Here is a 19,472-nt window from a genome sequence, read left to right as displayed (position 1 = left end):
TGGCGGCGGGCCACAATCTAAAGATTTTATCACAGAGGCTGCGGGCCTGAGGAAATTTGGTAGGTAGTGAGTGTGGTCTTTCGTGACTACTCTAAGCCCCGCCCTCCCCGCCCGCCAAATAACTGCCGTTTCCGCACGGATCCTTTTCGCTGATGGACAAATTAAATTTCCCGCGAGGAGTCAGAAGCGCCGCAACACAGTGACAGCTTACGGTTTACGATTTCTGGTAAGTTTTGGTTTTCCACGATGACGTTAACTTGGTCTGTTCCGGTCTCAATTTGTTGCGTTTGACTGAAATTTCAAGCGTTTGAGACGTGTTAGCAATGCCCAGTTGCATACGCATGATTTCCCCGGAAATGCTAATACGCTCTAAATGGGTCAATTCAATTGTCACGACGTCCAATTTGTTTGCGTCTACTGTATGTTTAAATATTTTCTGATGAGATTTTTTTTTAACCATCTACTTGTATTGATCTAAGCAAAGTTTGTACTTTGGCTGTCAATTAGCCTCTTTTGAAGGCTTTACATTTACGCAGACCAGGTTGGGTACTTTTTTGGTTTAACGACAAAGTAGAGCATCATTTATTATCTGAAATTTCCTCTAAACGTGCATCAAACTAACTCAAACCCTTTTCGCCATCTAGAGGAAGAGGAAAAAAATGCATGGCTCGCTTATAAAGGCTGTCACACTTCTTTTTTTTGTAGTTTTCATTCTATACTGTAGCTGCAGTAACTTTTTTTCTTGACCAGTTAGCAGCAGCTAACTCAGCTAACTTTATTCAAATGTATTTGCTTCCCTGCTACTCTGATGAGAGTTAAACAAAAATTATATCAGAAATCAAATGAAACGTCACTCTTTATTACAACCACGATGCACAATATGATTTATGTTAATTATGCGTCATTAAAATCAATATTTCCAGGAAAACCACTCGTGGTCCATGCATCATATAAATAGAAAATAATAAATATGTTGCTAAATAAGCTTCATTTTCTTATTCCGGTTAGTGATCTAATTCATTGCATGTTGTCTGTAAATATTTGTCTCAAAACACGATGAGGCCATAAATACTGTATACGGTAAAAACAGGCCAGGCCACGGGTCAACATCGGCAAAATCATAATTCAAGTTAAAAAAAAACAACAACTTGTAGTCTTATCACTAACCGATGTACAATTGTATCATCAATTAAAAATAATATCTTGTTCCGGCGTTCGCCCCTCCCACTCAGTGAAGATGTTGAATGGAGCCCGCCTTGTTGGTGGTTAGTTAACATTTGAGTCACTGTGTGTCATTAACAAAGCGCCTCAGCGTGCGGGGGCCTCACGTTGCGCGTGGACGCCGAATGGCTAATCCCGACCGACACATTTTTATATAATCTCCATAGGGTTGAAGGAGTTTTAGACATAATCATATTCTGACCCCCCTCAAATGAGTAAATTGTACCGAAGCGTTTTGCATTCACATTTTTCAGAGTAATTCATTTTTTTTTCTTGTTTCATGAGATTTTTTTTTTTTGAAAGATTTTTTTTTTTTTTTTTCTGTTTTCGGTCCTTTTTTGTTTTGGGAATGTTTTTTTTTCTTTCTGATTTGTGTCCGTTTCTCTGAATAATATCCTGCTCTTTAATCATTTAACATTTGTTGCGTTTTCAAGATCTTTTTGGGGTGGAAATGAAATAAGAATTGTCCTCTAAAACAGGAAAGAAAATCCCACAAAATATGCTCTGACAACAGGGGGAACAAATGATTGGCTGTTTTTTTGTGTTTTCAAGTGAATGCAACATGCTTTTCTGTACAATGTGCTCTAGTTTTTTCAGAAGCAATATTACAATAAGCCTCATCATAAAGTGACATTCAACTTCTTGCCTGCCGCACTTATGCAAACAACACTCGGGTGACACTTGCATCATCTGCCAACACCTCGTCGCGCCCCCGCAACCCTCAGCCAATGGCGCGCCGGCTATTTATGAGGGCGAGTGCGCCCAATCGGGCATCACACGACCCGTTCTGCAGAAGCGGAGATGCTTCGGCCGCAGGTGCTGCTGGCTCTTCTGTTGTCCGCCGGGCTGCTGGTGCGAGTCAGCACCGGCGCCCCTGACGTGGCTCACCTACTCGCAGAGGCGCCACTGGACAAGGTGAGTCGCTGGTCACTCCTGCTTCGCTGTTTTGGTCCACTTTTGTATTTCTATGTACTGTGTTGGTACTGGCCAACTTATTCGACACTATCTTCACTTCTACTTAAGTACAAAGTGATGATTTGGATAGAAACACAACACTTTGTTAGTGCTTTTAAAAAAAAAAAAAAAAAAGTATGTGAATACTTACACATAAGTGAAGTACTTTGAAGTCTGTTTAGTTTTTTTTAATATGCGATATAGTGAGTACTTTTGTACTTCTCCACGTTAAATATAGAGTAGCAAATAAGGATCTCACAAGTCTTCGATGATGGGAGGTAACAAATTACAAATACTCAATTACAGTATTAAAGTTGATTTTTCAGCTATCTCTTTTTTTAGTTGGGAATGTTTCTTTTTTTTCTGACAACTTTACTTTTAGCTCTACTTTTACAAAGAAGGCAAAAGAAGCAGATGAAGCTGAACTTGTTTGTTTTCAGGCGTCTGCTCGCTCGCTGTTGCTGAGGCTGATCTACCAAGTGGCGGCGAGCGACGAGGCGCTCCCCGAGCTCGGCGTCGGGGTGACGTTGATGCGGCGACATCTTCCTCTCTCTCAAAGAGAGCGCAAGGCGGGTTGCCGCAATTTCTTCTGGAAGACCTTCACCTCCTGTTGACGCCACGTCATCACTCTCCTTCCCTCGATGGTGTGCGTCCTAAGTTTGCCTTCAATTCCAACTTTGGCTATGTCCCCTATCTTGTTAGACTTGTCCTCCATTGAAAAATGTGCCTTGGCTCAATAAAAGTTGAAAAACATCATTTTGACGGTGTTCTTCAAGGCGTGCGTGCGTACTAGTGTGAGATGGATTTTATTCAGGGGTGTGCTACCTTTTGTTGCCAGCTATTAGTTGGCTTAATTTGAGGAAACAATTTCAATTTTTAAACAAGTTGTACACTGTTTTCGAGTCATTTCTTCACTTTTCCTGAAGAAACCCACCTGATTGAAGAAACCCAAATGAAACCTTTTCCCAAATGTGTCCAACTTTGCACTTAATTAGTCACAAGACACTTTTACTTTATTTTAAAAATATTTTTTATTCATTCGCCCAAAAGGGACGCGCCGCAGTACCGTGAGCCAAAACAGAGAACCAAAATGAAAAGCTAAAAAAAAAAAAATGGACTTGGCCAAAGCTACATGGCTGATTGTGCAACTGGACATTAACATTCAGACTTAAAGACGGGCAAATGACAAAAGGTACTCGGGATCACTTCACAATAGCGGGATCGACAATCGGACTGTACACGTTTTGGACGCTTCGACGAAATGTAGCAAATACTATAGCTGCCAAGGCTCCAAAAATGAACAAACCCCAGATGACAGGCGGGCCACAATATGTATGTTCGTGGCACATTTCGTTTTGTTGTACACGCATTAGCGTGTTGCCGTGTCGCATCTGGGGCGATGTACAAATAAACAAACGAGCGCAAAAGTGCACAAAGAAACATCGGCAAGGGAGACGCAAGTTCCGATTTTTCGGTGAATGTTTTCACCCTGTAATCCTATCAAACTTCATTGCGCCGTTCTGAGTAACAGTCCAAAGACATTTTTTTGTGTTGTCACATTCACGATGGCAAAAAAACAAATCCTTGTTAAATCTACGACATTCCTTTGAGCTACAATTCAACGAGGCTACGGCGCGGCCTGCTCAAATGTAGAAAGTCACAGTTGTTGAGTTTTGAGGCAGTTATGGATTGAGCGTTCGGCCATCATTCGAGTGTGTAAGCAAGTCGCCTGCCGACCAAAATATGTACCCGATCGACCGTGACGACGGCTGCTTCACACGTCGCTCGTTTGGATCGGTAACACAAGACAAAGACTAGCAAAAAAAAAAAAAAAGAAAGACAAAAGGGGGGGGACGGGTACTGTTAAAGCTGCGTGATGTTAAGAAAAAAAAAATGTTGATGTGTGCCACAGCGCCTCGGTCAGCAGTCGGTGGAGATTTTGGCCGAGAGGTCTTGGATGCGCCGGGCGCTGCAGCCCTTGCACAGGATGTGACCGTCCAGCGGGTAGCAACCGCGACCTTCGCCCTCTGAGGACAGCAGGAGCCCGCATTCCTGCTCATGATGGAGATCACGGTCAGTCCCGCGGCAAAGCAACGGTAGCTTTCTTTCATTTGCGTCTGGTGAATATTTTCACTCATTCAGTGCCATTGACGCTTACAGACGTCAAAGATATCAACTGGATTGGCAGCGAATGAGTTAATTGAATATAAAGTTTATCCCACCTTACCAAGAATAAAAAAAAAAAGAAACTAACCTCGCAGATGTAACAGTTGACGTGAAAGCTTCGGTCAAGCGCGACAATCCTGACCGTCTCCTCCTGACCCGCCTCGGGCATGATGGGCTCGCCGCACACGGAACAGCGAGGGGCGTACTTCCTGAGGGGGTGGGGGGGCTTTCGTTAGTAGCACTCGGTCACTGCGGGCGTGTTTGCGTGCGTACCTGTGAAAGTCCTCGATGCAGTGGATCTGCGAGGTGGCGTCCACCGTGAAGGGGACGCCGTCCAAGCAGCAGTTGCACACCACGCAGGTGAAGCAGCGAGGATGGTAGGCTTTGCCCATGGCACGCAGGATGCGGTCCAAAATGGGCTTGGAGCACTTTGAACATTGCTCCAGTGTACTCTGGCGGAAAAAATGCTTTCAGTTCAATGTCGGTGTAGAAAACTGTCGTTTGAATTCTGTTTTCTTTAGCAACTTTGATATTTAGTGTCTATTATTAATAATAATTATTTATATTTATTTATAATTATTATAATAATAATATATAATTATTATTTATTTATAATCAATAATGTATTTATTATTGAATTATGAGTTTCATAATGTATTCATTTTGTATTAGTTCTATTTTGTATTTATTTTTTATATATCTGGAGTACCGTATTTTCCGGACTATAAGGCGCACCTAAAAAAAAACCAAGATTTTTCTCTAAAGCCAACAGTGCGCCTTATATATGGACCAAATTCCTCAATTTAAACTGGCCCGAAGCATTGTGTCATGAAATCAATCATAAGTGGCCCGATGAAGACTGTGAATCAAAAAGACCATGGATCATTATTTTGTGATTATAAGGTAACTTGTTGCGTCTGAAGTTGAAATAAACAAGATAAAATGGAGAATGATTTGATTTGGATTAAAATTCTGACATGATGCATTAATGGTGCGCCTTAAATAAGGACAAAGTTCTAAAAGAAAAAGGGCCATGCAGTGAAGGTGGGCCTTATAGTCCGGAAAATACGGTATTTGTTTGTCAAGCCGAAACAGATCAAAAACAGGTTAGTTTTTGTTAGCAAAAATGATTACTAGTTAGGCCCACGTTGGAATTGTAATGGATTTGGAAGAGCTGCAAGCCAATGTTGACAGCTGAAAGGGGGCTTTTCATAAAGGCAGGCGCGGACGGCGGCGCTCACAATGTAGCAAGTCTCGCAGTAGCTCTTCTTGTCCAGGGCGTAGAAGGGCTGCCCTCGCAGGCGAGCGTGGCAGGTGATGCAAGTGAAACACTCCACGTGGAACACCTGCTCCATGGCGATGCAGCCGCTGCCGTCGCCCACCACGTTGTCGCCGCAGCGAGCGCAGCGCCCTAAAAGGGAGGGCAAACCATTTGGTCGTGGCTACTCTCGCCGGGGTTTCCCGTAGGGCCGTACCGAAATAATCCTCGGCGGGCGGGTGGTTCATATCGTACACCAGCTTCTTGGTGAGGCGATCCAACTCCTCTTCTGGACGAGTGGAAGATGCCACATGCTGCGCGGGGTGGGGCGGGGCGGGGTTCAATTCAAAATGTTACTTCAAATGGCAATGAAAATTGGCTTTTGATGAAAATCTACTCTTTGACTGGCCCCTTCCTCGAATTTGACCCACTATTTGGTTTTGTCCAACCTGGCCAAATGTCGGCGCTCTCACCTTGCCGGCGGACTGGTAAGCAGCAGCGGGACTTTGATGATTTTCCATCCCCTTTTTGGACAAGGCCACCTGGCCCTCCCTCACCCTGTGCGTCTCCTGAGGGGGCGGGGCGGCGTGCGCAGCGTACCAATCCTGGGGCCGTGGCGCGTGCTGACGAGGGGGCGGCGGCGCGTAGGCCTGCTCGGCCTGCCTCCCCGTCTGCGAGTAGGTGACGGGCTGAGCCGTCTTGACCTGCACGCTGAACCTGGGCCCGGTCGGGGTGGAGGCCGTGGTGTAGGACGCCGGCACGGGCTGCGGGTACGGCTTGGAGGAGGCCGGCGCGTAGTAGTCCTGCTGGTACGGGGACGGCGGCGGGTGGTACTGGCTTTGGGGGTGGTAGCTCGAGGTGAGCCGGCTCGGGGGCCCCACGGCGTTGTAGTTATCCCCCGAGTAGTATTTGTTGTAAGGCACGTTGTCGTACAGCTGTGGGAAAGAAATGTCAACGTCACGGGAAATTGTCGGCGCAATTTTGCCCAGGTGTCGTACTTGCGCGCCGGAGTCCTGCGGCAAACCGTCCAGGTCGGCCAGCATGGCGCTGAGCGAGTCGATGTCGGCGTCAATCTTGGAGTGGTAGCCGGCGGCCTTGTCGGGGCCGCGGTGCTGAAGGAGAGCGCAACGTGAAGGTTGGGGCGGTGTGGAAAATAGGTGCGGGCGACCTCGACGGGACACCTACGGTCAGCTCGTACTTGGCGGGCCCGTGCGGAGGCAGGAAATAGCGATCGCCGGGAGAATGGTGAACAGGCCCACCTTTGCCGCAACAGAGCGCGGTTGCAGGGAATTTTAATAGGGATGCATGCGGGCATCATTTTGAAATTGGACTTTTATGAGGGCCCTATGATTGGCTGGATAAATATACATATAAGTAATGACAATGGAGACAAATAAGTTATTTTCCAACCTCCACATTGTGCAAACAAACAAAAAAGAATATTTCACAAGACCGACGTTCGATGAAACGTTTCGGCAAACCGATTATGGTCGCGTGGTACAACTGGTGTTATGAGCGCTCCCTCTAGTGGTAAAGGAAAAAAGCACATGCTTAAACGTTCAAACGCGTATCATTTTTGAGTGGCTTTGAATGGTTTGATTGGATAGAACATGTATGGACATCATATCTGACTTAGTTTGTTTTCAAATATTTTTGGTGCAATATATTTTAGAATATGATATACTCAAGTTTTTTTTTTTCTTTGAATTTCCAATATTTAAGTGAAGTGGCTAACAAAAATGTAAAGGAGAGACCAACGTTGTTGTTTTTTTCTGGATGGCGCTTGTGCAAAAACGTAAAAGATCAAAGTCTCACCTGTGGGTCCGGTTGCCATGTACCGAGTGGCCGTGCCCCCTCCTCCGTTGTGGTCATAAGGGTTGTATTTGGGCCGGAAGTCCGGCGCGGCCTTCTTGTTGGGGGCTCGGTAGACGGGCGAGCCAGCAGAGTGGGCCATCTGGGGGACGGCTCGCTCGGGACTATCCAGAGTCCTGGGTGGCAGCCAGGTAGGACCGGACATGGCGGGATTCTGAGGATTGACACAGAAGGGGCAACGAGTCCAGCGGAAGGGATGCGTTGCTGCTTTTTTGTTTCCCGTGGCAACGGCGGCTCAAACAATAGACTTTTGGGAGCAGGAAGGCAGCAGCCGGTCGGAAAGGTTTGGGGAATTCCAGCGGCGGGCCCCCCGAAAACATCGCAGCCTGGCCGCCTGCCACCCACAATGCTTATTGTCTTTGGCTGTTTACACCAGGACAGCGAGGATTTCCAAAATAGGAAATGTTGCGTAATGAAAGCACCTGGCTTAAAACAATACAATCCTTGACAACTTGCTTTGTTTTACATTCAAGAGTGGAGGGAAAAATTAATAAATCAGTCCGGGGTATTGACAGAATTTGGGTCGTGTAGCTGTCATAAATCCTCATAGCTAAGAGGATTGTAACCATGACGTCGTGGCACATAAAAAAAAAAAAAACTCGGACTGTAATGCTTTGATACTTTTTATGCTATTTCATATTTCAAGTTTAATTGATATTATAAAGGACCAGTAAAAAGGTGACCTATAAATGTTTTTATATTTTTGTATTGTGTTACATATATATATTTTAGGTGATACAAAACAGTGATAAAACGGTGCAAAACTCGAACTAAAAACAAAATACAGGCACAAATGTCTGCACAGTTTGCTGTTTGAAAGTTTTTCAACCAAGAAAAGATATTTACTGCATCTAATCTCAATCAAATAATCTCAATAATCAAATAGATCAACTGGGATTTGACGGGCGACAGGGTGTCAAGCGAAAGGGGAACTTGGGCGTTTCTTCCGTTTCTTTTCAAGTAAAATTCCATGAGACGAAAAAAAGCAATACACACGCGTAACCGAAATCAAATGCGAACCATTGTTCTATCTGCTTCTGCCCTGTCCACAAATATAGCAACATGACGCTCAATTTGGAAGTTGGTTCGTCTCGTGCTTTTATTTTGAAGGCTTAAGCTAACGGCGTGTAGCTAGTTGTTTGTTGCGCTCTTTTCACAGATTGTGCAAACGGCCCAAACGTAACAATAACAATTTCAAACTAAAGAAATGTGATTCGACTCTAAAGTGATAGGCGGGCGGGGGGGGAACATTATGATGCCGATGTTGCCAACCGGCTAACTTCGCAACACACGACCCGATAATAAAACAACAATAACAACAGTAAGGAAAGAATGACGGCTCACCACCAGAAATGGCGAAGAGCAGATCGGCGCGCGGCTCCCATGAAAGCACGCGAGCGAAAAGTTGTGGCCAGCGGACAAAACTTTCTCTTTTCGCTGGACGAGCGAGCGAGCCAGCCAGCCAGCCTGCGTCGGTAACCGACTTTGGGTTCGGCTCCGGGGAGGCCTTTCGGGTAGAGGCCACACACAGCCACCTCGCGACGCTTCCCGACGCGTGACGTCAGCGTGCGTACAACGACGTGCTCGCACCCGCTTGGCAAGGTGGGCGCGTGACCGGGAAAAGTTCCCAAAATAGAAACCAACTTAGACGAGGGGACACGCTGAGAAGGCAAAAATAAAATCCACGACCCGATTCAACTTGGAGCTTTAGAAAGCTTTAGATTTCAGGGGAAAACGTTGTACATATTTTCAAGATCAAGTCATCACATCATGAGGATAAATTCATATCTTTTCTCAAAAAATTGAGAAGTATTCGCCAACACAAGAAAGGGAACGAATTGTAAGATTCTGAAAAATTTGCATAATCTTTTTTTTTTCTCAGGGATGTCCCATTTATTATTGTCATATTACAACTGTCATCTGGAAAACGTCAAACCTGCTCTTGCCATATTCTGAAACAATCTCTGATTTAACTATTTGGACTTTATTCTGGTTGTGTATCTTTTGATTTGTAGTCCCACGCGATCAAAGTTGCTGCCGTATTGCCGGGGCCTCGGCAGAAAGCGGGACAAAGAAAGATGTTTCCCTGCCCCCCCCCCCCCACACACACACACACACACACTTCCTCCCCCATCCGGTAGCTGCTTGCCCTTATATGTCCACGCCGACAGAAAATCATAGGAAGTCTTTGTTTTTGTCAACACGTTGGCATCGGCTTGGGGGATTCGGGTCAACGTTGGAGCTAGAGAACACTGACACACATGTGAAGGCAAGGAAGTCCCCCCCCCCCACACACACACAGCTTTGCCAACGGGACAGACTGGATGGCTTCCGCCCATTGGAGAAGCCGTTCAGTAATGGTCTCACTTTTCCTCAAAGACCCCCCCCCCCCCCCTCTGCCCCCCTCGGACTCATCCGTTGTTCTCACAATGCCCGGAAGCGGCCCAGACCACCTCTGTTTTCTTGATCCCCCCCATCAGGGATGACATGTCAAATAAGAAATAAAGGTCTGAAAAATAGCCGGGGGCGGGGGGAGGTTGTGCGAGGCCTCGAGCCAAACTGAGAATCTCTCAAGCTCTCTGTGGTTCCACAACAGTCGGGATTTCAAATCAATGACCTTCAATGGTTTTGGAGAATAAAACAGAATTTTTGCAATGAGGAGCCACTTTCTTTCTCAGCATGAGGTAACGTGCCGCCATTTTGTTTTGTTTTTCATATGAAGGCCCCCTCATCGCCTTTTTTCTTCCCTGGTCTCCTGCCTCCATTATTATTGACGGATGTCCTGCGCAGGCGTTTTCATCCATGTCTCTCAGCAGCTTTGCAGGATGCATTCAAAAGTGTGTGTGTGTGTTGTGATGGATGGAGGGAGGGAGGGGGGGCGGGGGGGTGTTTCCTTCACATCTGTTGGCTTCATTTCGCTCCAAGTTTGTTTTCCACCATCAAGGGGAAGGTGTCCCCCATCTCCAAGCGACGACGGTGTTGTCTCGCTTCCTTCCTCCTTGTCCTCATAACACTTGCACCTCACTAAACACTCATGAACGATGCTGACGCTCCCCAAAATCCATGGATGGTGATTTGATTGAAACGCGTCTTTGATTTGATCTCGCTGTTTTTGCCCTTATTGCTTCTGTGCAGAGAAAACATTTGAGAAATTCCTTGAAATGGTACTTTGAAAAAGGTTGCTCTTAAACGGTTGTTCTCAAAATGGCAAACCCCGCCCCAAAAAAAGAAAGAAGAATTGTTTTTGTAACCAATCCATACTTCATAATTGGTAGATCATTTCGGCAACAATATCAATATTTTTCTTCCTCCCTTCCGGCGACGTGACGCTCGGTGATATTTCCTGGCTTGTCTCCAGACAATCGGGAACGGCGAATCCTATTCGATTTTTTTTCTTTTCGTTTTTTTTTTTCCAAACGGGACCCCACGAGCCTTTTCCTGTGCTCAGCGCGACGGGGGTTTCGACAAAACTACTAGCCCACCCACTAAAAATACTGGGCCAGGAGGCCTTTTCCTGCGCGTGGGCCATTGAGGAAGAAGGAAGTGGCAGAAGGCGGGTGGGCGACATTATAAAGAGCGGTCCTCCCCGCCGCCCCCCCACACAAACTCTTGTCGCCAGTGGAAGTGGAGGTGAGCTCGGTCCCACTTTCTCTTTTGTGCGGAGGAGCCTGAGGCGAAGGGCTTGAGGTCCGCGCGGGGGGGCACTTCGGTTCTCGTCCCTGCTGGTCGGGGTGAGTCGAGGACGGAGCAAAAAAAAAAAAAAATGGCCAAAATGAAAATTGAGATGACATTTGAGTTTTTCTTTCCAGGTACGAGTAGGGAGCTGGTCTCGCCTAACACATGTGTCTGGCACACTTGTGTTTATTTATTCTCGCACATATCTGTAAGTACTTTATTTTGGAGAGGAAAATAAAATAGAAAAAAATCCGACAGAAATGTAAAATTCCTCTCCGTCTTTACGTACAGATTGAATGTCCCTAAATATCGGAACATTTACAAAGCAAAACATACGCTATGATTGGAGAGCAGGTGATAGCGAAATCGTAGTTTCAGCGGTTATTTAGATGCCTTGTACTTCTTTTTTTTGCCAGAGAGGATGGCGTCGGCAACGGAAGGGAACGGGGCGTCCGCCGGCTACGTGAAGGAGTTCACCCGCCACTGCGGCGACGTGCTGCTCAACCTGAACGAGCTGCGGCACCGCGCCATCTTGACCGACGCCACCTTGGCGGTGGGCCACGCTCGCCTGCGGGCTCACTCGGCCGTGCTGGTGGCCTGCAGGTGGGTGCGCGCAAAACAAATGTTGACTTTTTTTTGGAATAAGCAAAGGTCGAGCAAAACTACAATGGATTAAGATGTTAGAATGTTTTTGTTTTTTTACTGAGAATAAGGATTGAAAATAACTCTCAATGCTAACCATTAGCATGTCAATGGCGTTTTCAATTCTATATTAGCATTATCTCGTGTGGTTGTTGCAGAGACTTTTGAATGACGCTCTGCAGCTCAGCTCCACCGGAGAATTGAATTTTTTTTCATTTTTTTTCCCCCTCCCCTCCTCAGCGGGTTCTTCTATTCGCTCTACACGCGGCCGGTGCAGCACATGAGCGTGTCCCTCCCGGGCCACTTGGAGCCCACCAGCGTGTCCCTGCTGCTGGACTTCATGTACACGTCCCGCCTCCCGCTGACCCCTGCCACCGCCCCCGGCGTACTTGCCGCGGCGGCCTACCTGCAGATGGACCACGTGGCCGACACCTGCCGGGACTTTATGCGGCTGCACTGGTCAGAACCTCAAAAGAAAATGAAATACTATAAAATAAATAAACAATTTCGCTTGTATGTTACAATATAATATATATTTTTTTCCATGATATATATATATTTAATATTTATTCAGCGCATTATATAGCAACAGCGCCGTGATTTTTTTAAAGCTCATCTACTGATGAGAAAATGTTCGTCTGTGCATTTTGAAACTCAAATGCTTCGATTTTGTTTAGCGGGGAAAAGACGAGCACGAGACACGCCCGATTGGAGCTGGACCCCCGGGTGTCGGTAGCCTCTGTGGCCCATAAAAGTGGAGACCTGTTTCATCTTGGACTGCAAACAGCTCAGAAAGTCAGGTAAGAACTGGTAGCCCATTTGGGAACTATTTAGAAGGGGGGGGGACTGATGAATCTGACCTTCAAGCAGTATTTTTTCCAGGGCCCCGGGTCAGGCCGAGGGCCCGCTCACACCGGGGTCCTTCCCGCCACGCGGGCCCGCTGCAGAGGAGCTAAAGAAGGAGCTCGTTTCGCCCCCGCCGTCTCCCGACAGCCCCGCTCGCTCCAGCTGCCAGCCGAGCTCCCCCGCCGAGTCCAAAACCTGCAAGGAAAATCTTGAGGTCAGTCTAGTGGGAAAGCGGCCAAAGGTATCACATGGGAAAACCCAAGCGCAATGGTTGGAGTGCTCCCTTCTGTCTCACGTGAGATTTCAACAAGCGTCGGCTGTTTGTGTGTGCTTTGCCCTCAGTGTGGCAGCAAAATCACGGCGGACCCAAAGTCCTGCAACTGGAAAAAATACAAATACATTGTCCTCAACCCTCTCTGTGGCGGGAGCTCAGTGAAGGAGGAGCCGCGTGGCGGCGGCGACGCCACGGCCGTCACACAGGCGTGGCCTGGAGAAGTGCCCGGTCAGATTGATAGGTGAGGGGGAGGCCGCCGTTTCGCCGTGTGTTGCGACACGCCACCTTCGTCCGCTCACAATCTCTGCTCACCAGACAGGGGCGGGCCTCCTGCTACGAGGGTTCTGGCCGAGCCCCTCCCCTCGGGCCACCCGCCTCCGTGGACGAAGGGACAGGTAACGTCTTCCTTCCTTCCTTCCTTCTTTCCTTCCTACCTTCCTTCCTTCCTTCCTTTCTCCCTCTTTCCCTCCCTCCACTCCTCCCTTCCCGAAATACATTCACACCACCTTGCTTTTTTTTCACTCCCACTCCACAGCTACCACTCATCAGCAAGATCAAGCCGTCAAGCGAGAGTGCTACTATGCGCCTTACGGTTACCCGGGCAACGGTAAAGGAGGCAAAACCATCCTCTCGGGTGAGGCTCGGATGTCACCCGACGACCGATGCGGCTCAAACCAGAACCCGTGCCGTGGATTGAAAATCCGTTTGAACTGAAACCCCGCAGGCGACAAGCCGTACCACTGCAACGTGTGCGGGGCCCGCTTCAACCGGCCGGCCAACCTCAAGACGCACGCTCGCATCCACTCGGGCGAGAAGCCGTACCGCTGCGACACCTGCGGCGCGCGATTCGTTCAGGTGAGGCTTTACCCTTTGTGTTCAATCCGCGCCGCCACGCTACTTCGGATTAGCATTAAGCGAGCGAAGCTAAGAGCTTGTTGTTGTTATGTTCAGGTGGCTCACCTGCGGGCGCACGTCCTGATCCACACGGGTGAGAAGCCGTACCCGTGTCACACGTGCGGCACCCGCTTCCGACACCTGCAGACCCTCAAGAGTCACCTGCGCATCCACACCGGAGAAAAGCCTTACTCGGTGAGTGCCCAACCAAAGACGGATGGGTGCAATAATCCAAGGTGAGGTCAAACGTTCATTTTGGCTGGTTTTTTTTTGTCCAGTGTGAAAAGTGTGAGCTCCGCTTCCGCCACAAAAGCCAGCTGCGCCTTCATCTGCGCCAGAAGCACGGCGCCGTTACCAACACCAAGATCCGCTACAAGGTCCTGACCGAGCCGTACCCGCCCGTTCTGCAGGCCTGCTAAAGGCTGAACGACAATGGTATATTTGTGAGAGGAGGTTTAGCTGCCTGTAAAAAAAAAAAAAAATAATCATCACACTCGCCGAGCTTGCATTTGAAAGGAGAGCGGTAAAAAAAAAAATGGATGAGAGTGTCACAGAAAGTGTGTTTGGAAGTTTGTGAAGAGTTTGAGAGGATGTTCTTAGGCTGCCAAAGAGAGGTTTTGGAAAGTTTGAGTATGTACAGTGAACTTCAAAGAAAGATATTGACAATCAAGCATCAAAATTGTTTTGCAATTTTTGAAGCTTAAATAATGAAGGACAGACAAAGTATGTTCTGGCACAAAATGGTGAGGGTTCACTTCAGGTGCTTTCAAGGAAGCGTGAAGAGTACGTGTTGACGTTTGAGCTCATTCATTTGAAAAGCACTTTGAATGACAATTGTGTTGTTTCTCGCTTCTACGTTTTGCACGTGAGAGGCCTGGCGCCTTGCGTGCTGTGCTCTCTGAAATAATTTATGCCACTTGGGAAAGTACAAGCGGGCAAAGGACTTTTGCGGCTATATAACCGTACAAATTGAGAGTCGGGAATTATTGGATGATTCATTTGCAGGTCAAAGATGCTTTTGTGTTATTTCAATTAAACTGCAGCCTTGATATCGTGTCTCTTTATTTCTTAGAATTGACACAAGACATACTTGTTTCATTTTCACGGAACGTCATTGTCGTATTTTAAATCAAGAGGACAGATTTTTTTAAAACGAAACAAAAAATTCAAGATACTATTAAGGGGGGGGGCATAATCAAGTAAATTGGCCTTATTCTCTCTATCTCAAAGTTCCACATGACTTTGGCGTCATATCTCTGCTGCCATATGAAAAGGATGACAAAATTGCCGGCACTTGTTTCCTGCTTGACCCTCCCTCACTCACACTGTTGCCATGTTTCCCGAGGGGCGGAGCGGGGCGGGGCGGGGCCTGAACTCTCTCACCCTGTCACCTGACGCAACTTGAATTATGACGATAAGCAAACCGGGCCGCGTTGCGTCTGTCCCAGCTGACGACAACTTCAGCAAATCAACTTTTCTTGTTAAAATGCAAGCTGCCCCGACCGATCATTTATTGCATTCTTTTTTTAAATTGTGTCCACAGTTGATTCGTTACCTGACTAAAAAACAAAAAAACAAAAAAAAGCCAGCTTTCGAGTTCCATTTAAAAGGCAGCCCATCGCAACCCCCCTCCCCGCCCCCCCCCTACACACACGCGTCCAGAGGAACACTAACCGGCGGGTCGGTTGGTTGGTTCTGTGCTTTGACCTGATCGACTTCGGCGCAAGTCAATGAGAACATGACCAGAATGAGAATACAGAGAAGGTTCCAAGTACAAGAGGTAAGTCAGGTGTTACTGGCAGGTTAGCGTTATTGAACAGGTTGTTCGCGAGCCTAACATATGTACATTTTACGACCCCCCCGCTACTGCTACGGGTACAAGAATAACTCTTTTTAAATCAAGGGGTGTTTTTGGATGAGTAAATTGTGTTAGTCTTATTTGTGCCGTTATTTTTATTTCGTCTTTCGGGGAATTTAGTTTGTCGCTAATGCGCATGCGTTACGACACGTAATTTACGTAGACGTGTAGGTTATGCTTTGACTTGCTCCGTTGGCGTAAAGCTTCGTAAATTCATGTTTTTTCATTTTTTGAAATGAATTTATTTTTTAATCTTGATGTATACAAGTGAATCTTGTTGTTGTTTATATTCCTAAACGATTAAAAAAGCTTGTAAATCCTAATTGGGGGAAAAAAAAGTGTGTTCTTTAGCTTCGGCTCCATTGAAGCCCCACTTGAAGAAGAGCCAGGTGCCTCCCGCATGTTTTGCAGTGCACTCCTCCTTCAGCAGGTGGGTCACCTCCTTTTTCACAGCACATCTAAAATTGTGACTGTGAAATTTCCAATCCTTCAATCACAATGTAGCTCGAATGCTCTCATTTTCCAAAGTGAAAGTTGATGGTTGCGTTTTTTTATTTTTTTGGTGGTCATTTCTTTCCCCTTGTCAAAGTTGTCTTCCTTAGTGAAGACTTTTACAAGTCGTTCATGATTAACCCACCAATGTTTTAAGGCGCCCCGGCCAAAGCAAATTAATGATTACGCTTCACCTGTTACCATTTGCCGACACTCTTTGTCTCCAGATCCCTCAGCGATGGCCGGCGTCCGACCTGGAGCGGAGAGTCGGCGCAGCGGCGAAGCCGAGGAGCCCGACGGGGGCTGGAGCTGGGTGCTGGTGGGGGCCCTTTTCGTCAGCACCAGCCTGGTGTTCGGGCTCATGCGCGGCTTGGGCATCTTTTTTGTGGAGTTTGTGCAGTACTTTGAGGAGAGCGCTCAAGCCATCTCGTGGATCGCCTCCACCGGCCTGGCGGCGCAGCAGTTCTTCAGTGAGTAACCCTAACCCTCCCTCCCTTCCTTCCTTCCGCCGGATATTTAGTTGTTGTTGTTGTGTGGCAGGCCCCCTGGGCGCGGCCTTGTCCAACGCCTACGACACGCGGCCGGTGGTGATGGCGGGAGGCTGCCTGGCCGGGCTGGGCTTGATTCTGGCCTCGCGGGCCACCTGTTTGCTTCACCTCTACCTCACCATGGGCCTCCTGACTGGTACGTCATCGCACAGGGGGCCACGAGGATACAAGTCTGGATTTCTGGCCACACTCGCACCAATACTGTCTGTTTGGGCAGGTTTGGGCTGGGGCCTGGTTTTCACACCCATGGTGGCAACGGTCATGGCGAGCTTCCACCAGCGGCGCAGCTTTGCCCTGGGGCTGGCCTTCTCCAGCATCGGCCTGGCGTCGTTCACCTTCAACCTGCTCTTTCAGTACCTGGTGGAGACGTACGCCTGGCGCGGGGCCTTGCTCATCCTGGGCGGGCTCAGCTTCAACATCGTGCCGTGCGGGGCGTGCATTCGGCCACGGCGGCGGCCTAAGGGAGCGGCAAAGGTCAAGGTGGGGTCAAATACACAGCATTTGCCCGCTTTGGCGCCATCTTGTGGCATCGCGGTAACCAAGGAACTCCATTGTCGTATGATGAGGAACTTTGCATTGAACCATGCTGAAGTTGGCCTATTTGCTTTGACTTTGCAAATTAGAATCTTTTCAAATTGGCCTGGGCTGTCTAAGTCAAGGTTGAATAAATGTTTTACAAGTCCCGACTTTCCTGTCTTCCAGGCGGCTACGGAGAGCAAGCAGTCGTGCGGCGGCACCTTGCGGCAAGTGGCCTCCTACTTGGAGCTGTCGCTGCTGTGCGAGAGGCCTTACGTCACCTACACTTTAGCCATCAGCCTCCTCAACGTGGGCTACTTTGTGCCTTACGTCCACCTGGTGGCCCACAGCCGACACGCCGGCTTCTCCGAGTACCAGGCCGCCTTCGTCATGTCCGCCGCCGGCGTGACCGACATCCTGGGCCGCGTGGCCTCGGGCTGGTTCTCGGACCGGGGCCACTTTCGCCTCATCCACCTACTGAGCGCTTGGACGACGCTGGCCGGGTTGTCCATCATGCTGTTGCCAGTCAGTTCCATGCGGGGCTCCTACGCCGCCCTGGTGGCCGTCAGCCTCTTCTACGGCTTCTCCTCGGGGGCGCTGACCTCGCTGGCCTTCACGGTGGTGCCGACGATGGTCAGCGCCGAGCGCGTGATGGGGGCGCTCGGGCTCTTGCAGCTTATCGAGAGTTGTGCGGGACTGCTGGGATCACCTCTGTCAGGTAGGAGCAACAACCCTGCATATTTGACGAATCGAATGTAGCATTTCAGCTAAATGCGTAACTGAGAGAGCCAAGCGAGTAAGTTACAAAGTCGGCAGCGGGTCGAATTATTCTACAATGTATGGCTTCCCCGTGTCAGTTTGACATGTCATGACCGAAAAACAAACAAACAAAAAAAAACCCTGTGGTTGTCAAACTTTGACCCAAAGTTATTTGCCCATAGCGCTTTTGCGTTACTCAAGCGTGGCTTGTCTGGCCCTTCCAGGGCTGCTCCGAGACGTGACGGGCGACTACATGGCCTCCTTTGTGGTGTCGGGCGCCTTCTTCTTCCTCAGCACTCTGACCATGGCCACGTTGCCCCACTACTTCTCCCGCGCGGATCCGCCGCTGCTGCCGGTCACGCCGCCAATGGTGCCAAACGCCGAGACGCAAAGCTCGGAGACGGAGCCGATGAATGAGTCGCCCGCTGAGGGGCCTTTTTGCGAGGAGTGAACACGAGGAGCTCAAATGATCTCCATTTGCACATTGCCATTGAAATGAAGTGTAAACTGTGAATCAGCATACTGACAACTCAACTGGTGTTAGATGGACGCACGGGTGCCCCAAAAAGTAGTCGGAACGATAAGAATGAGCTTTAGCCACGTCCCTCGCACTCAGGAATCCAGGACTGCTGTTACCTAAGTGCCTTTTTGCCCACAGAGACAATAATGGTGTCTTTATTTGGTAGTTATGAAGAAAATAATAAATGCTGGTAACTTGATTACTCGGTTGGATCATTCACCCGCGTAGCCCTTTGCTTTGGCTTCCTGAGCTTTGCTGACACTACTTTGGAAGAACTTTTGGAGGATTTTCAAGTGATGTACCATTAGCGTTCCTGATCAAAACATGCTCATCACATTTGTGGTTTTGAAACTGATTTCAATATTTTAAGATGACACTTCAAACTCAAAAAAAAAAAGAGAAATCAAGCAACAAAGATACAACGTGAATGCAAATGATGCCCTTTTTGTGCAGTTGTGATTTATCTCACTCAACGCGGAATGATTCTCGTTCGTTGAGGGAAAGAAGTAGTTAAATGATGACAAATTGCGCCCTCTGGTGGATGAGACTCGAACAAGGAGCAGGCAGCAAGAATAACCCAAAGCAGGGTAAACTGCTGCTATGAAAAACAACGGCCGCAATGTTTGTTTTTCTCTGCTTGAATGAGTGAGTGAACAGTTGTTTTGCTTAGTTCGGCTAGTTAGTACGTTGTCACCATCCATCACCATTTCAAGCACTGTTAATACCGAAAAACAATAATAAGAAAATAGTGCACGGCCTTTGTTGATTCGTTTTTTTTAGTTTGGACTTCAGCTCTCTCTATCTCGTGTTCTACCTGATGACATTTATATGTTGCACGTGCCAGTGAATTTTGCTTTTTTGCATTTCAATAATCTTCACCTCCCACCGAATGACTAAGGCAGTCGTAGTCAAAGCGTGTGTGGAATGAACACTTCCGGACACATTCCGTCATGACAAGAGTGAGAGTGGATGTTTGC

The 19,472-nt window shown here is 47.9% G+C and overlaps 4 protein-coding genes across 8 annotated transcripts; 3 read left to right on the top strand and 1 right to left on the bottom strand.

The window, feature by feature from the left end:
- The first annotated feature begins 156 nt into the window (after nucleotides 1-156).
- Nucleotides 157-4,012, top strand: sst5 (somatostatin 5). The gene is made up of 3 exons (XM_085905375.1): nucleotides 157-226; nucleotides 1,810-2,136; nucleotides 2,616-4,012. Exons 2-3 carry the CDS (start codon nucleotides 2,023-2,025, stop codon nucleotides 2,787-2,789), a joined length of 288 nt encoding a protein of 95 aa, XP_085761501.1. The 5' UTR covers nucleotides 157-226; nucleotides 1,810-2,022; the 3' UTR covers nucleotides 2,790-4,012.
- On the bottom strand, nucleotides 3,189-9,036 carry trip6 (thyroid hormone receptor interactor 6). Its single transcript, XM_085905258.1, has 10 exons — nucleotides 8,816-9,036; nucleotides 7,415-7,625; nucleotides 6,785-6,858; nucleotides 6,598-6,711; nucleotides 6,073-6,534; nucleotides 5,817-5,913; nucleotides 5,583-5,752; nucleotides 4,615-4,793; nucleotides 4,430-4,550; nucleotides 3,189-4,227 (listed from the first exon to the last, which is right to left on the bottom strand). Exons 2-10 carry the CDS (start codon nucleotides 7,614-7,616, stop codon nucleotides 4,096-4,098), a joined length of 1,551 nt encoding a protein of 516 aa, XP_085761384.1. The 5' UTR covers nucleotides 7,617-7,625; nucleotides 8,816-9,036; the 3' UTR covers nucleotides 3,189-4,095.
- bcl6b (BCL6B transcription repressor) lies at nucleotides 4,055-14,851 on the top strand. 4 transcript variants are annotated; one of them, XM_085905238.1, is made up of 12 exons: nucleotides 10,875-11,202; nucleotides 11,281-11,354; nucleotides 11,563-11,749; nucleotides 12,029-12,247; nucleotides 12,466-12,588; nucleotides 12,659-12,848; nucleotides 12,977-13,149; nucleotides 13,224-13,303; nucleotides 13,444-13,542; nucleotides 13,633-13,763; nucleotides 13,860-13,997; nucleotides 14,081-14,851. In XM_085905238.1, the coding sequence occupies exons 3-12, from the start codon at nucleotides 11,568-11,570 to the stop codon at nucleotides 14,219-14,221; spliced, it is 1,476 nt and encodes a 491-aa protein (XP_085761364.1). In that variant the 5' UTR covers nucleotides 10,875-11,202; nucleotides 11,281-11,354; nucleotides 11,563-11,567; the 3' UTR covers nucleotides 14,222-14,851. The 4 variants fall into 4 exon arrangements, with proteins under 4 accessions (XP_085761365.1, XP_085761364.1, XP_085761366.1 ...); XM_085905239.1 differs by lacking the exons at nucleotides 10,875-11,202; nucleotides 11,281-11,354 and adding an exon at nucleotides 4,055-4,248; XM_085905240.1 differs by having other exon boundaries at nucleotides 10,876-11,354; nucleotides 12,671-12,848.
- A 387-nt stretch (nucleotides 14,852-15,238) lies between these two features.
- On the top strand, nucleotides 15,239-18,694 carry slc16a13 (solute carrier family 16 member 13). Of its 2 annotated transcripts, XM_085905242.1 has the most exons (8): nucleotides 15,239-15,582; nucleotides 16,000-16,090; nucleotides 16,380-16,471; nucleotides 16,544-16,622; nucleotides 16,693-16,836; nucleotides 16,918-17,180; nucleotides 17,403-17,934; nucleotides 18,200-18,694. In XM_085905242.1, the coding sequence occupies exons 3-8, from the start codon at nucleotides 16,391-16,393 to the stop codon at nucleotides 18,424-18,426; spliced, it is 1,326 nt and encodes a 441-aa protein (XP_085761368.1). In that variant the 5' UTR covers nucleotides 15,239-15,582; nucleotides 16,000-16,090; nucleotides 16,380-16,390; the 3' UTR covers nucleotides 18,427-18,694. The 2 variants fall into 2 exon arrangements, with proteins under 2 accessions (XP_085761368.1, XP_085761367.1); XM_085905241.1 differs by having other exon boundaries at nucleotides 15,241-15,582; nucleotides 16,380-16,622.
- Nucleotides 18,695-19,472: the final 778 nt, after the last annotated feature.

The sequence above is a fragment of the Syngnathus leptorhynchus genome, chromosome 2 (assembly GCF_054491065.1).
Source record: "Syngnathus leptorhynchus isolate UIUO chromosome 2, UIUO_Slep, whole genome shotgun sequence".
Classification (NCBI taxonomy): Eukaryota; Metazoa; Chordata; class Actinopteri; order Syngnathiformes; family Syngnathidae; genus Syngnathus; species Syngnathus leptorhynchus.
This window is presented reverse-complemented; position numbering and strand designations above follow the sequence as displayed.

Coding starts and splice junctions, on each gene's coding strand:
- sst5 (XM_085905375.1), top strand. CDS start 2,023: ATGCTTCGGCCGCAGGTGCTGCTGGCTCTTCTGTTGTCCGCCGGGCTG. Junction 2,137..2,615: donor CAGAGGCGCCACTGGACAAG/GTGAGTCGCTGG, acceptor GTTTGTTTTCAG/GCGTCTGCTCGCTCGCTGTT.
- trip6 (XM_085905258.1), bottom strand. CDS start 7,616: ATGTCCGGTCCTACCTGGCTGCCACCCAGGACTCTGGATAGTCCCGAG. Junction 5,914..6,072: donor CTTACCAGTCCGCCGGCAAG/GTGAGAGCGCCG, acceptor CACCCCGCGCAG/CATGTGGCATCTTCCACTCG. Junction 4,228..4,429: donor TCAACTGTTACATCTGCGAG/GTTAGTTTCTTT, acceptor CATCATGAGCAG/GAATGCGGGCTCCTGCTGTC.
- bcl6b (XM_085905239.1), top strand. CDS start 11,568: ATGGCGTCGGCAACGGAAGGGAACGGGGCGTCCGCCGGCTACGTGAAG. Junction 12,248..12,465: donor GACTTTATGCGGCTGCACTG/GTCAGAACCTCA, acceptor GATTTTGTTTAG/CGGGGAAAAGACGAGCACGA. Junction 13,304..13,443: donor CTCCGTGGACGAAGGGACAG/GTAACGTCTTCC, acceptor CCCACTCCACAG/CTACCACTCATCAGCAAGAT.
- slc16a13 (XM_085905241.1), top strand. CDS start 16,391: ATGGCCGGCGTCCGACCTGGAGCGGAGAGTCGGCGCAGCGGCGAAGCC. Junction 16,623..16,692: donor GGCGGCGCAGCAGTTCTTCA/GTGAGTAACCCT, acceptor GTTGTGTGGCAG/GCCCCCTGGGCGCGGCCTTG. Junction 17,935..18,199: donor GCTGGGATCACCTCTGTCAG/GTAGGAGCAACA, acceptor TGGCCCTTCCAG/GGCTGCTCCGAGACGTGACG.